Source organism: Solanum verrucosum, unplaced genomic scaffold (genome assembly GCF_900185275.1).
Source record: "Solanum verrucosum unplaced genomic scaffold, falcon-dt-bn FXZP01000160.1, whole genome shotgun sequence".
In the NCBI taxonomy this organism is placed as follows: Eukaryota; Viridiplantae; Streptophyta; class Magnoliopsida; order Solanales; family Solanaceae; genus Solanum; species Solanum verrucosum.
This window is the reverse complement of record NW_026020443.1, coordinates 312728-326268: the sequence shown is the minus strand read 5'-3', so window position 1 is coordinate 326268 and position 13541 is coordinate 312728. Positions and strand designations below refer to the sequence as shown.

Genomic DNA, 13541 nt, shown 5'->3' with positions numbered 1-13541 from the left:
AGCACAAAAAATTCATTAAAATTTCAGTATATTTGAATTTATACAGGAAAAAAGATAATTATTTTCTATCTAGCAGCCACTTACAAAGTGAGTGAAAAACTGAATAAGATAAGTGGATGTTTGTGGGATTGAAATTGACATAGTAACAATTATAGTTGTGAAAAAACTGAATATAGCCCCCAACATTGAAGGAGAAAACATACAATAACTAAGGAATGCAAATTCACCTTATTTGAATGTTGTGAACTGGCTCTAACAGGTGAACTAAATTTCGAACCAAGATGCAACCTGTAGTTGATTATCGAAGGGCAGTTGCCAGAAAACGGGAAGTGGGTCGTCGGAAGATGAGAACTCCGGCACCGAGACAGTGAGTTCCCGGTGACCGGAGGATTGAGGAATAGAATTTGGAGAGTCCCCGCCATTGTGAGTGAACACAAAAACGGTACACTCAATTGGTGATTGAGAGTATGGTTGAGGAAAAGTTTATAAATGACATATATTCCCACTAAGCTAGGTTTGTGAATACATTTTCAAATATTTTTGTGGTGAAGTTTTAAAGTGTGTTTTGTAATTCTTTTTGAAAATCATACTTCACCTTTTTAAAGTCATGATAACATTTATACACTTATAAATATTAAAAATTATTAAAAACATAATTTATAAGTTTGGTATAAAATTATTATTTCATGAGATAATGCATATGTACCCCTAAATTATGACCAAAATTAAAGCATGCATCATAACTTAATCAGAATCATATTACTCAATTTTTTCTGTATTTTCGTGCTACTTTTATATTGATGTGGCACATTCAACCAAGTAAATTGACTGCATTTGTACCACACGCGTCCGCCATATATGTAATTATTATTTTTTAGTTTTTTTAAACAATCTTTGTATTTCTTTTATCTTGTATTTAAATTAAGTCGATACACATAATTTATTTTTATTTTTTGCCTTGTATTTAAACCTTTTTTTCTTCATGGTTTTTACCTTCATTTATTATTTTTTTCTCTTTTTTCTATTGATTTTATTTATTCTTATTATTTTCTTTGTCTTTCCTTTTGATTCAATTCAAAATTGTATTTAAAATAAGCTAATTTCGATCGGATATCAAAATAAGTGAACAAGATCAAATAAAACATAAAAAAAGTTATAAATTAAAGGACACTTTTTGATAAATTGTTTTAAAAAATTACACATAATTTTTTAAAAATAAGTAAAAGTGAAAAGATCAGAAACTAGTGAAAGAGAAAAAAATATAAAATTTAAAGTGAGGAAAAAATTAAAATAAATATTTTACAAAGAAAGAAATGAAAATAGTTAAATATATAAGTTTTAATGTAAATAATTATGCCTATTAACTAATTATAGATAGACCAATTAAAAAGGGGCTTGTGTCCAACTTTTTAGGTCTTCACTTGCTTTCAAAAAATTATGTACACTCTCTCTGCTATGTCAGCTTTTGAGGTATGTTTATTCCATCTAAACATAAATTAAAAGGGTAGTAAGACTTTAGTTAGATTTAGGTGTTTCGCTAAAATTTTGAATCACAGTTTAGAGAGGTATTTATGTATTATCCAAATAAATTAGATAATACATCATTCAAAAATTATTATACAATATTTAATCTAAAACTTCTAATAATATAATTACACCGCTCACCAATCAACCAAAAATGATACAAATATCACTAGTCCTAGTACATGATTGTACGAGTCTGTTTGACATTTCTACTAAAAACTATTTATTTTGATGAATATTTTTTTAAAATAGCTTTTCAGAAAAGTGCTTTTGAAAAAAAAAAAAACAATTTGTGTTAGGTTAATTCACTTGAAAAGGGTTTTTGATAAATGGATTGTGTTTGACTAACTTTTAAAAAAAATAGTTTTGAGAGTCAAATTATGAAAAATGACAAGTATCAATGCACTTTTAATATTAAGATTATTTTAAATATCTATCATAAAACTATTAATTAAATTTTATTTTTATTAAATTAAAATGTACCTATTCAAATTTTCAATCAATACTATACTTAATTAGATTAATAAAAAAAATTGAATACTGATATAATATGACTACATGTCCTATATGATCACAATGCAAATGTATGGTCCTCCCATGGAACTACAATCACATATTTGGTCCTCTCACGGAACTCAAACTCAAATTGTTAGTGTACCGGCGTGGCACCCGAGTCATCCATAGTCATTGTACCGGTGTGGTATCTGAACCATCCATAGTTAATGTCATTTCATATATTTCCTACTATGCAAGATACAATCTCAAGTTCATTGCATGAGATTATCTACATGATGTCATTTCATACATTTCCTACCATGCATTGCACAAATGATACTACAAAACAGTAAGCCAGTAAACATGCATGCATACATACATAAATCGAAAACATATAACCACATCATCTACTCTGAATCAAGTATATTGAATACTCTAAATAACTGACCTTGCAAAGTGTCTTGACTTGTTCTTGGTCTAAAACAAACATTATAAACAACAATAATCACTAATGACCTATTAGTATACCGGAATTATTAACAAATCCTAATCCCGACCAAAATATGATCATGTTTCCCAACTTAGGGCTCTTTTCCACCGTGGAATCATGTCAAATCCTTCCCCAATAACAATAATGTAGATACTAAGGCTTAAGAATCAATTCATAATGGTTGGGAGTTGAATTCTTACATTTACCGATGAATTTCGTGGGAAAACAAGTGCTAAGTACTGCCCCAAATTGCCCACCCCCAAGTCCAAGAACTCAAAGTGTAAAAAATAGGATTTTGGGTTATTTTCTGCACTAAGTCCTGATTTAGCCCTGCCGCTATAGAGACAACTTCCCTGCTATAGCGATCTACACACGCTGCGCTAGCGGGATGCCTCTCGCTATAGTGGCCTCAACGAAACTTCAGAAAATCAAACTTCGAAAAAGGTCATTTTTATAATACTAACTCTTCCCTTGACATCCCGACACACATACCTTTCACGTCAAGTTCAATTCAGGGAGTTCTCCTTACCCGAATTCAATTTTGAAAGGCCTTTATGGACTCCTTAATTTCTTGGCTACATGAAAATATCTACCAAACCTCGAAATCACATTCCACCCATTCCCCGATGACGCTACACCTTACCTAGCCTAGATTGTCTGAAACTGACCTAGTCAAAAAAATTTAAGTTACTACTCAAAAAAAATTGACTTAATTTCTTTTCCTATTGGCCCGCGATCCGAACGACCGAGTCAGGTCGTTATAGACATAGAAGTTTGAACTATTGAGTTGATATAATTTAATTTAGCTTTACATATTAATCAAATTTACTCCTGAGTTGATATGCTTCTCTCCCTTTGGTTTATTTCCCTTCTTTAATTTGTTGTCTTCTTTCTATTTGGACTAGATACAAAGAGCTCGTCCTTTTGTTATTTCATAAGTCTTAATTTATGTGGCACATATGTAATTAGGAGAGTCAACTAAATTCTTGAATGATTATAAAATAGTTTAAGTTATTAATTATTGTGATTTATAATACTTTTAATATAATTTTTAAATAATATATATTACTCATCTTGTAACAATTTATGTGACACAAGTAAAATTTTTGAGAGTAAACCAATTGTTTAATACATTTTAAAAAATATTTAAGTTATTGATTATTTTGATTTATGGTACTACTTTTTTTTTTTGTAATTTTTTAAATACATATCATAATTAAAAATAAATAAAATGGAGAAAGCACCAAATATGAGTAGAATATTGAAGCAGAAGGGTAAATCAGTTAATTATTCGACTGATCCTAAGTTTTTCTTAATGTGGAACGGATGAAATTAGGAGAGTCAGCCAAATGTTTGCATGATTTTTAAATATTCTATGTTAATTATTGAGATTTATAGTACTTTTAACGTAATTTTCAAATAATATATGTTACTTTCTATGTCTCAATTTATGTGATGCATGTGAAATTTTAAGAGTCCATTTTTTAAATATATTTTAAAAATAATTTAAGTTGTTAATTATTATGATTTATGGTACTATGTTACTCTCTTTGTCTCAATTTATGCGACACATGTGAAATTTTGAGACTAGATAAATTTCTAATATATTATAAAATATTTGAAATTGTTGATTATTTTGATTTATAGTACCTTTTACGTAATTTTTAAATAATATATGTTCTCCATCTATCTCGATGATAAATGAATCAAGAAACAATAAAGTTTTTTTAAAAAAAATAATGATAATAATACACCTAAAGTCAAAATTACTTTTTGTGAAGCACACACATTGCTTATTCCCTCTTTACGAAGTTTAAAAAAGTAACAAAGTCAAAATTATTTCTAAGTATATTTTCTCAAAAGTGTTTTTGAAAAAGTAATTTTGGGGGGAATTTATTGATCAAACACGATTTTTCTCAAAAGTATTTTCCAAAAAAGTAATTTTGAAAAAAAAAACTCATTCATATCATTAATTATTTGATTGTCCTACGACGATAAATAATAATGGCTTAAGTCATCTCTAGCCACTTAAAGTTGTCCGCATATTTCATTTAGACACCTTATCTTAGGTTTGTTCCAATTGAACACTTTTTTTTTGACAATCAACTAAAAGTAAAGATAGTGTGTCATACACTCGCGGCTGACGTGGCATAGTAGCTAATCAAAAAGAGACATATGGCATTGGGCCCATAAAAAACAGTTAAACATAGATTAAAAAAATAAAATAAACAAAAACTATTTTTTCAGTAAAAAAATAATAATTAAAAAAACAAACAAATCTTTCTTTCCCCTTTTCTTCTTCTTCTACCCAGAACACCCCACCCACCCCATGATGTCCGTTCCCCATTTTCTATATCAAAAGAGACAAAATCAAAGCACATTTCGATAGCCATTTGCAATTCAGCTTTTTTTCTTTCAATTCGAAATTATATGATTTTTTTTTCCACCTACCCCTCTCCTTGAATCTTATTCAACATTGTAAATGATATTTCTCCCAATCTCACTACTTTCTTAAACATTAATTTAGATTTGTTAATACTTTTTTTCTTCTATGTTGTGAGTTTTTTAGGATTTAAATTTTTTAACGATTTCGAAGAAAATAATTTCAGATTCGTCGAAAAAAATGGAGTTCCTTCAAAATTATTTTTGATGCAATTTGATTCTATTTTTGACGATAATAAATTTAGATATTGGTGGTGTAAGTGGTGGGTGGTGAAAGAAGGGGAAGAAAACGATGGCTTGGAAAATAAAAGGGGAAGAAGATGACCGGAGAAAGAATGGCGATGGCGGAAAGTTGGTGGCAATGGTGGTTGAGTTGAGTCAAAGAAGAAGAGGAGATGTTACTTTAATTTTTTTCTAAAAAATCTTTTTTTAAAAAGTAAATGATGTCTTCCACGCTCTTTTGGTGTGTGTATTACACACATGCTGCCATGTCAGCAAAAAATGTTTAATAGGTACAAGTTTATTGTAGTATAGGTGTTCAATAGGTAAAAGGTTAAATTGGAGTGGCTAAATGAAATATGAGGACAACTTTAAGGGTCCGTATATGACTTAAGCCAATAATAATCATATTCGATGAAAACATCATACATGTGATATGGTCCATCTATCATTATTAAGCAGAGAAAACAAGATTTTCCTTTGCATACATGTGATGTGGTTCATCTATCACCAAATTTTTACAAAGATATTTGTTATTGATAAACGTAGGGTATTAATTATGTAAAGATTTAATTATTAATGTACTTATTATTTCAATGTACTCTGCTAAAAAAATATATATAAATTTACTCATAATCTATATCTATCAATATTAATTAAGATAATTTTACTAAATAATTGATTTACTTCCTAACCAATTAAATAAATTCATTAAAGAAGAAATTAACGTTAATTAGTAATATCACTAGACAAAAGTCATCGTCTCAATATATTGGTGGGTAGCACACCATTCAAACACTAAAATATCTTCCCACTTTATAGGGATCCTTTCTTTCTCTATTCTTATAATTAGGGTTGCCGTTCCGTATTCTTTCGGGATTCTCAAATTTTGAATTTGATAATTCGGTAATTGATAGTTAAAATTTGATACTAAATATCAAAATTTTAAATTTCGTAATTCGATAATTCGTAAATTAACTTTAGTTCAGTACGGTATTCGGTAACACTTGTAGCCGATTGTATTACAAAGTTAATACTCTTTCTCCAATTATTTCTATTTTTTATGTGAAGACACGATATAATAGAAAATCAACAAGTAAGAAGACATTAAAAAAACAAATTGATACAACTAAAAGACATGTGATTTTGAGTTGTTTATGTATATTATTTAACTTTCTCTTTGAACTTATACTAATTAGCAATGAACATCTTAATATATGACCTTTATTAAGTAAATAATCCGGTATTCAGGAAATACCGAATATCAAATGGTACTAATATCTCATACAAAATCCAAACCCGAATACCATAATTCTAACATATTACTCCTGAATATCATACCAAATACCAATAATTACCGCATACTAAATTATCAAGTATTTCGATTCGATTCGAAAATTTGATTTTTGATATTTTATGTCGTCCAGCCCTACTCATAATTTCTTTGATTGTCATGCCACAATAATTATACTCGATGATAACACAGGCATGTGATGTGGTCTATCTATTACACTAGATTTTACTTTATAGTCATTTTGTTAGTATTAGTTATTGTAGGATACTAGTTAGGTAAGATTTAATTATTGATGTAATTATTATGCTAAATAAAATAATATATGAATTGACTCATAATCTATACCTATCAAATATAAATACATACTGGAATTAATTTCCTTCCTAACGAGCAACTATAAATACTTATTAAAGAAGATCTATTAACCATAAAAATATCACTAGACACAAGCCATTGTCTCAATATATTGGTGGGCATCATACCATTCAAACACTGAAACTTGTTCCCACGTAACAGGGATCTTTCCTTTCTCTATTTTCATAATTTCTTTGATTGTGGTACAACGATAATTATACTCGATGATAACTTCAGGTGTGCTCACCAAAAATCTTGTTGTCTTTTCCTTATCATCCACCACAACACATACAACATTACAAGTACAACGATTCACATCTAGTAAATCAAAATCTTCGCTACGGATAAGTAACATGTAAAGAACTTAGATCAACAGTACTATACTTCACAAACCACTTAGAATAATCAATCTCGCTCCATCTCAACAACTTCAAAACTCATCGAACTAAACCCTTGTACCTCAATAATTAAGATGCAAATGTCCACCAGACTCCCCAAAATACCTTATATTCCTTTTCAACACTCAAATAGGAATGACGGTGCTAGGCATATCTCGAAAACACATAGAATCCAAATCGAACCTTAATTAAGAAAGACGATATTTCACTAACCCAATGCATACAACCATTCAAGTACGTACACACCCTGAGATAAAAAAAATATTGTTGCTTTAATGTACGCGCTGTAGAGTTTCTCCAAACTCTAGTTTCTGATGAATATACATAATATTGATTGTAATCCCCGTCTGATTTCATAATATATACACACAATTTCATAACGATCAGATACCATAGGATCAAAAACCAAATTCATTACCATCACTTCATGATGACTAGGGTTTGTAATTGTACATGGAGGTGGAATCAACCTACGTTGATTTGTACTCGGATTATAATTAAACAAAGTACAATTGATCATTTCCATCACCGGAGCTTCACATGAATGCAAATGTTCAATCTTTGAAGATGTAGTATGCTTCAAAATCATACTCTTTTGTTTTTCGGACATTCCATTGATGGGAATAAAGTCTACGTACTTCTTTTTATATACCCACCAACAAAAGAAGAGTCCGTCAACTTTGAGGGAACTCATTTGTTTTGTCCGGCTATGAAGTAGCCGGAATCTTTGGATTGAGATATGGAATAACCAATCTTTACAGACCGTTTGGAAACAGAGAAGAGATTTTGGAGGTAGACCGAGGAGAATCTCCGTTAAGAGTTCAGTGTTTCCGGTGACTTTGATAACTGATGTTGGGAAATCCATTTGACGGTCACCGGAATTTTCATTTAAGGGAGAAGTTTCCAATTTGGCTTAATGTTTACAAGCCCTTCATTTTCTTTCTATAAATAGTCCTCCTACTTATTATTATTATATAAATCATTTTTGTTGTTAAAACACCCACGTGAATTGTTTCAAGTGAATAACATATCAAAAGACTTGAAATATCGCGAGGACATCATGTTTAAATTTTAGGACTGCTTAGAAGAGATTTGAGTTGGTTGGAATTTGAAAAAAAAAAAATTCATTGAGAAAGATGAACTGTTGCAATATATATAATATTGTATAAACAATATTTATAAATATATATACATCACTGATACATAGTTATATATCACACATATATATATATATATATATAAAATTACATACAATTTATATAATATCGATACATTACATAACTATTTATATAATATTAAATTTTCTTGTCACTTGTGATGCTCACATTGCCACATTTTGTACTTTGTTGGCCAGGCTCATAGCCATACGTAACTCATAAGCCAGACAAAATGATGAACTGCACAATAATATATAGTGGGCCATTGACAACTCAACAATCATGTCTATAGGGTAGCTTGGTACGGCTGAATTTGCAGGAATTATTTATCCTTGGTTGGAAGTTTTAATCCTATTGTTAAATATAATAGGCAAAATTCATCGTGAAGTTGTTGCCAACATTCACTTATGGTGATACCTTAAGTAAATCTTGTTCATTTTAAATACTTCAAGTCGGGTTCCATTGTATCATTTCGACATTTTTTTTTTGCATTAATCAACGAATGGTGAAGTGTTCCTCATGACGAAATGTTGGTCCTGGATAATATAACATTAGGAAGTAACCCTTGTGCCATATTTTCATCGTTGTTATTCACAATTGTTATAAGTTATTTATAAAAAATAAACAAATCAAAGCAAGTGAGTAAGTAGAGCATTGAGTTAAACCATATCATGACTGGTTTGGCCTCACGATGAGTGTTAAGTTATTTATCTGAAAATCGATATAGTTAAAATTGTCACGAGATCAAGAGCACATGATTCTATAGAACTTATTATTTCATTGTTAAACAAGTAAATATGATGTTAGATAAGCTTGTTAAGATCAATAAAGTAATGAAAAAATTAAATGGAAATGGTAAAACTCAAATGTTGTTGGTACAAGGGGAAGAAAAGTTAACTCAATTTTCTCTTCAATATTACATCATGAAACTTGTGTGAATCAAGAAGTGTAAGATTACAATCAAAGCAAATAACTCCCAGAATATGCAGCACACCAAATCATAAAATCATATATATCATCCACCTTGAATTGTCAATGTACAACAAGTCGTTTACACGACAATTACATCCATGGGAAACTAGTAATTTTACAAAACATTTACAAATGAAGAAAGCAACTAGAGATGGAGTCAAACTGCACAAATACAATTCTCTGATGAAGTTTATGCAAAAAACAAGATTTCTTTCCAGCAAATAGACCACAAACATCATAAGCGCGTCTTCAATGATGAGTCAGAGTGACCATGATCACGTCGTTTATATACATGAATATGGTTCATCCATCACCACTTCCTTTCTTTAAGTAAACAAACTTCTATACAAGAAACCATAGCAATATCAAACACGCGCCATTGTCTCAACATATTGATGTGTATCATACCATTCAAACACCGAAACATCTTCCCAGATAACAGGGATCTTTGCTATCTCTATGTCCGCAACCTCCTTGATAGTCATAAGATGAGCATCATATTCAATGATAACATCAGGTGTGGTTACCAAAAACCTTGCTGTATCTTCCTTATCATTGACAACCAAAGATACAACATTGCAAGTACGACCATTCACATCTAGTAAATCAAGTTCTTCACTCAACATTAACGGATAAGTAGTATGCAACGAACTAAGATCAACACGATACTTCACAAACCACTTAGAATAATCAATCTCCATCTCAAGAACTTCAAAACTCATCGACCTTAACCCATGTACCTCAATTAGATGCAAATGTCCACCCGACTCCCCAAAATACCTTATACTCCTTTTCAACACTCCAACAGGAATATCAGTACTAGGCATATCTCTAAAACACATCAAATCCAAATCGAACCTTAAGAAAGACGACATTTCACTAACCCAATGCATACAACCATTCAAGAAAACACCCTGACCTAAACAATGTTGATTCAACATCTCCATCTCCATCTCCATACAATCTCTCCAAACTTCAGTTTCTGATGAATATACAAAAATTTCATATACCCCATTTAATTTCATCACACATACAAGTTTATAACAATCAGATACCATAGGATCAAAAGCCAAATTCATTACAACAATCTCATAAGCTTTTATACCTAAATATGGGAGTGGAATCAATCTATGCTGATTTGTACTAGGATTATAGACATAATAATCAAGATTTTCAATACCCAAATTGAAACTTATACAGAACAACCCATTACAGGAATGTAATTGTTCAATTTTTGATGATGTAGAATTAGCAATATTTTTGAGTGCTGAAGGAATCATACCCCTTTGCTTTTTGGGTATCCCATTGAGAGGGATAAAGTCAACATAGTTATTACCATAGACCCACCAGCAGAAGAATAGTCCGTCAACTTTGCCGGAAGTGAGTTTTCTCCGGCAGTGAAGTTGCCGGAATGTACGGCTTGAGATGATCGAAAACCAGTCTTTACAAACGGCTTGGAATCGGAGAAGGGATTTTGGAGGTAGCCGGAGGAGAATCTCCGACAAAAGATCGGCGTTGCCGGAGACTCCCTGTAAGGATGCCGGAAAATCTGTTGGCTGGTCACCGGAGACTCCCTGTAAGGATGCTGAAAAAACTGCTGGCTGGTCACCAGCGACTCCCTGTGAGGATTCCGGGAAAATTACTGGCTGGTTGCCGGAGAATCCCTGTAAGGATGCCGGAAAATCTGCTGGCTGGTCACCGGAAAGTCCTTGTAAGGATATTTCCGACATTGACCCGTCGGCGTACATGTCGTACCACCTTTCTTTCTATATAAGTAGTAAAATGATAAGGAAGGGGCAAATTGGTTTACGATGGTCCACTTCTATTTGTCATAGTTTTTTTTTTAGAGTCAATTATAAAAATTTAATTAATATTTTATGATGTATTTTCTCATCATATTAATATATATAAAAAAAGTTGTAATTTATTATATTTTTCGTATAATTTTTGAATATATGAATTTTTTATTTAAAATATCAAACTAACGTAATCTAATTTAATTTTGAAAATTAATCAAATCAACTTTCAAAAAACGGATATAAAGATAAAAGTGACGGAGGGAGTGGAGTATTAAATATATTTATAAATACTCCTTTTTAATACATAGTATATTAAAAAGATAAACAAATTAAAATTGAAAAAGTTATATATAACTGCTAAAGGATATTTTTAGTGTTAAAGGGTATACGACCCTAAATTTAGAAATTTTATAAAAAATCAGTTATAAATAAAAATTCCAGCAATAAAAATATTTTTATTACTTCTTAAAATTTCTTAAATATTCATTGAAAAATTCTTTGATTATATAGTATTTATAGATAAATTTATTTTTATAAGAGTTCTATCAATTATGAATATCCTAATGAAAGATAATAAATCTAAATATTTTTTTTATATATATATATAAAAGAGAATCCTAAACTCGTCTACGTGACGCCACCACAAATAAGGATTCCCTTTTAATTTGTTTATTTCCAAAACTAGCCTTCCCTTTATGAAAAGTTGTGACTTTCATGAAAAATTGTGACTTTTATGAAAAGTTGCGACTTTTACGAAGAGTTGCGACTTTTACGCAATGTTGTGACGTTTATGAAAGGTTGTGATCTTTCCGAAGGGTTGTGACTTTTCCAAAGAGTTGTGACATTTCTGATAAGGCACAATAGACATTTGTTTACACTACCCATTGTTGTCTATAAATTGAGGGATTTCCTCTCATTTCAAAACAACGAAATTTCAAAACCTCTTCTTCTTCTTCTTCTTATGCACAATTAATATTCGTGTACATTGCTCCCGTTGAGTGGCTTACTGACACCATTATTTTTGTATCAATACGTTGGTGAATAAAATCGTTCCATCTTGAGAGGATCTAATTCTTTAAACCTCAGGCATTAGAGGGTAATAATTTTCTTAAGGGGACAATGTGCATTCAATGGACTCGATTTTTTCGTTTTATTTCATTATACTTTTACATATCATGGTATGTTTTTTTTTACAGTCATTAGATATTAATTGTTGTTTTTGAGTACATGTTTTAAACTCTGTTGTTTATGTTGCTGCAAAGTTATTGTCTCCGATTATATTAAACATATACACATATAGTAGGTATATTCATTGTGTAGAAAAGAATTATAGTACTCAGTTTCAAAGTTCATGTTTTGATATTCTATATAAAATTCTATAACTTAAAAGTACTACATATACACTTACATATTATCTATTTTTACATAGATATGAAGTTTCTCACTTATCAATTGAAGAAATTCATTATGCAAGTTCAAAAGTTATAATTGCTTTCATATTCAAGTGTAATTTTTTTTGGAACCTGTTAACAAATTTTTGAATTTTTTCCTGAGACATATATCACAATTGTATAATCTATGCAACTTAAATGTGTTCTTTTTCTTACGAAATGCCTTTGTATATATATATATATATATTCTTATTTTCTTCTTTATTTTCCTTTTAATGTTGATTAAAGAACCAATGATTTATTATTTTCTGAATAATTCATTCATTAGAGGTTCTTGGGTTATGTAATAATGACAAATAATCAAATTTATGTTGGAATATGTTATGAATATAACTTAGCTGGATGACCTATGTGAGAAGATGTCAAATTACATTTGGGGCCCTAGGAAGATTCCTATATATATAAGAGGGAAATACTCAATTAGGGTTATGCTATGAACTTGTCTCTTATTTCTTAGTTTCTTAGGTTAATCTGGAACCTCCCCCATTCTTTCTTTTTATTTCTACTTCTTCCTTTGGAAGTATTGGTTACTAGTTTGAGAATGATGAAATCTTATAATTGTACGTGTAATTCCAATTATCCATTTGAATACAATATGAATTCATTACAAAATATTGCTAATATTTTTTTAAGAACCTATTTTATCCATTAATTTTAATGTATGGATATTATTAAATGACTATTTGCCAGTTTAATACAATTATTATTTATGACCGCGCGAAGCGCAGACAAATTACCTAGTTATGATATATTTAAAAATTAATATATGGCTAATATCAAAGTACAAACATAATTAGATTAAAATAATTTGGATTATGTGGGCTCCCCCACCTTCACGTGGAATGGTGGATAAGGAAAGCAAAATGACTTAAAATTTTGCCACATATTATAAAATGTTAAATGAATATAAATCTTTAAAAAAAAATGGTAAAATTCACATGAGTAC

General features: G+C 30.2%; 2 protein-coding genes and 1 pseudogene across 2 annotated transcripts in view; all 3 read right to left on the bottom strand.

Annotated features, from left to right (window-relative positions):
- The window catches only part of LOC125808547 (probable sodium/metabolite cotransporter BASS4, chloroplastic), a 37879-nt gene extending 37391 nt beyond the window's left edge, over positions 1-488 (bottom strand). The window contains exon 1 of the mRNA XM_049488231.1: positions 228-488. Coding sequence (XP_049344188.1) covers positions 228-422 — 195 coding nt within the window. The 5' untranslated portion in view covers positions 423-488. The remainder of the gene's footprint in view (positions 1-227) is intronic.
- Positions 489-6903: 6415 nt separating this feature from the next.
- Positions 6904-8081, bottom strand: LOC125808556 (uncharacterized; annotated as a pseudogene).
- A 1304-nt stretch (positions 8082-9385) lies between these two features.
- On the bottom strand, positions 9386-11075 carry LOC125808544 (F-box protein At5g07610-like). Its single transcript, XM_049488226.1, has one exon. It carries the CDS (start codon positions 11073-11075, stop codon positions 9711-9713), a length of 1365 nt encoding a protein of 454 aa, XP_049344183.1. The 3' UTR covers positions 9386-9710.
- Between the last annotated feature and the right edge of the window lie 2466 nt (positions 11076-13541).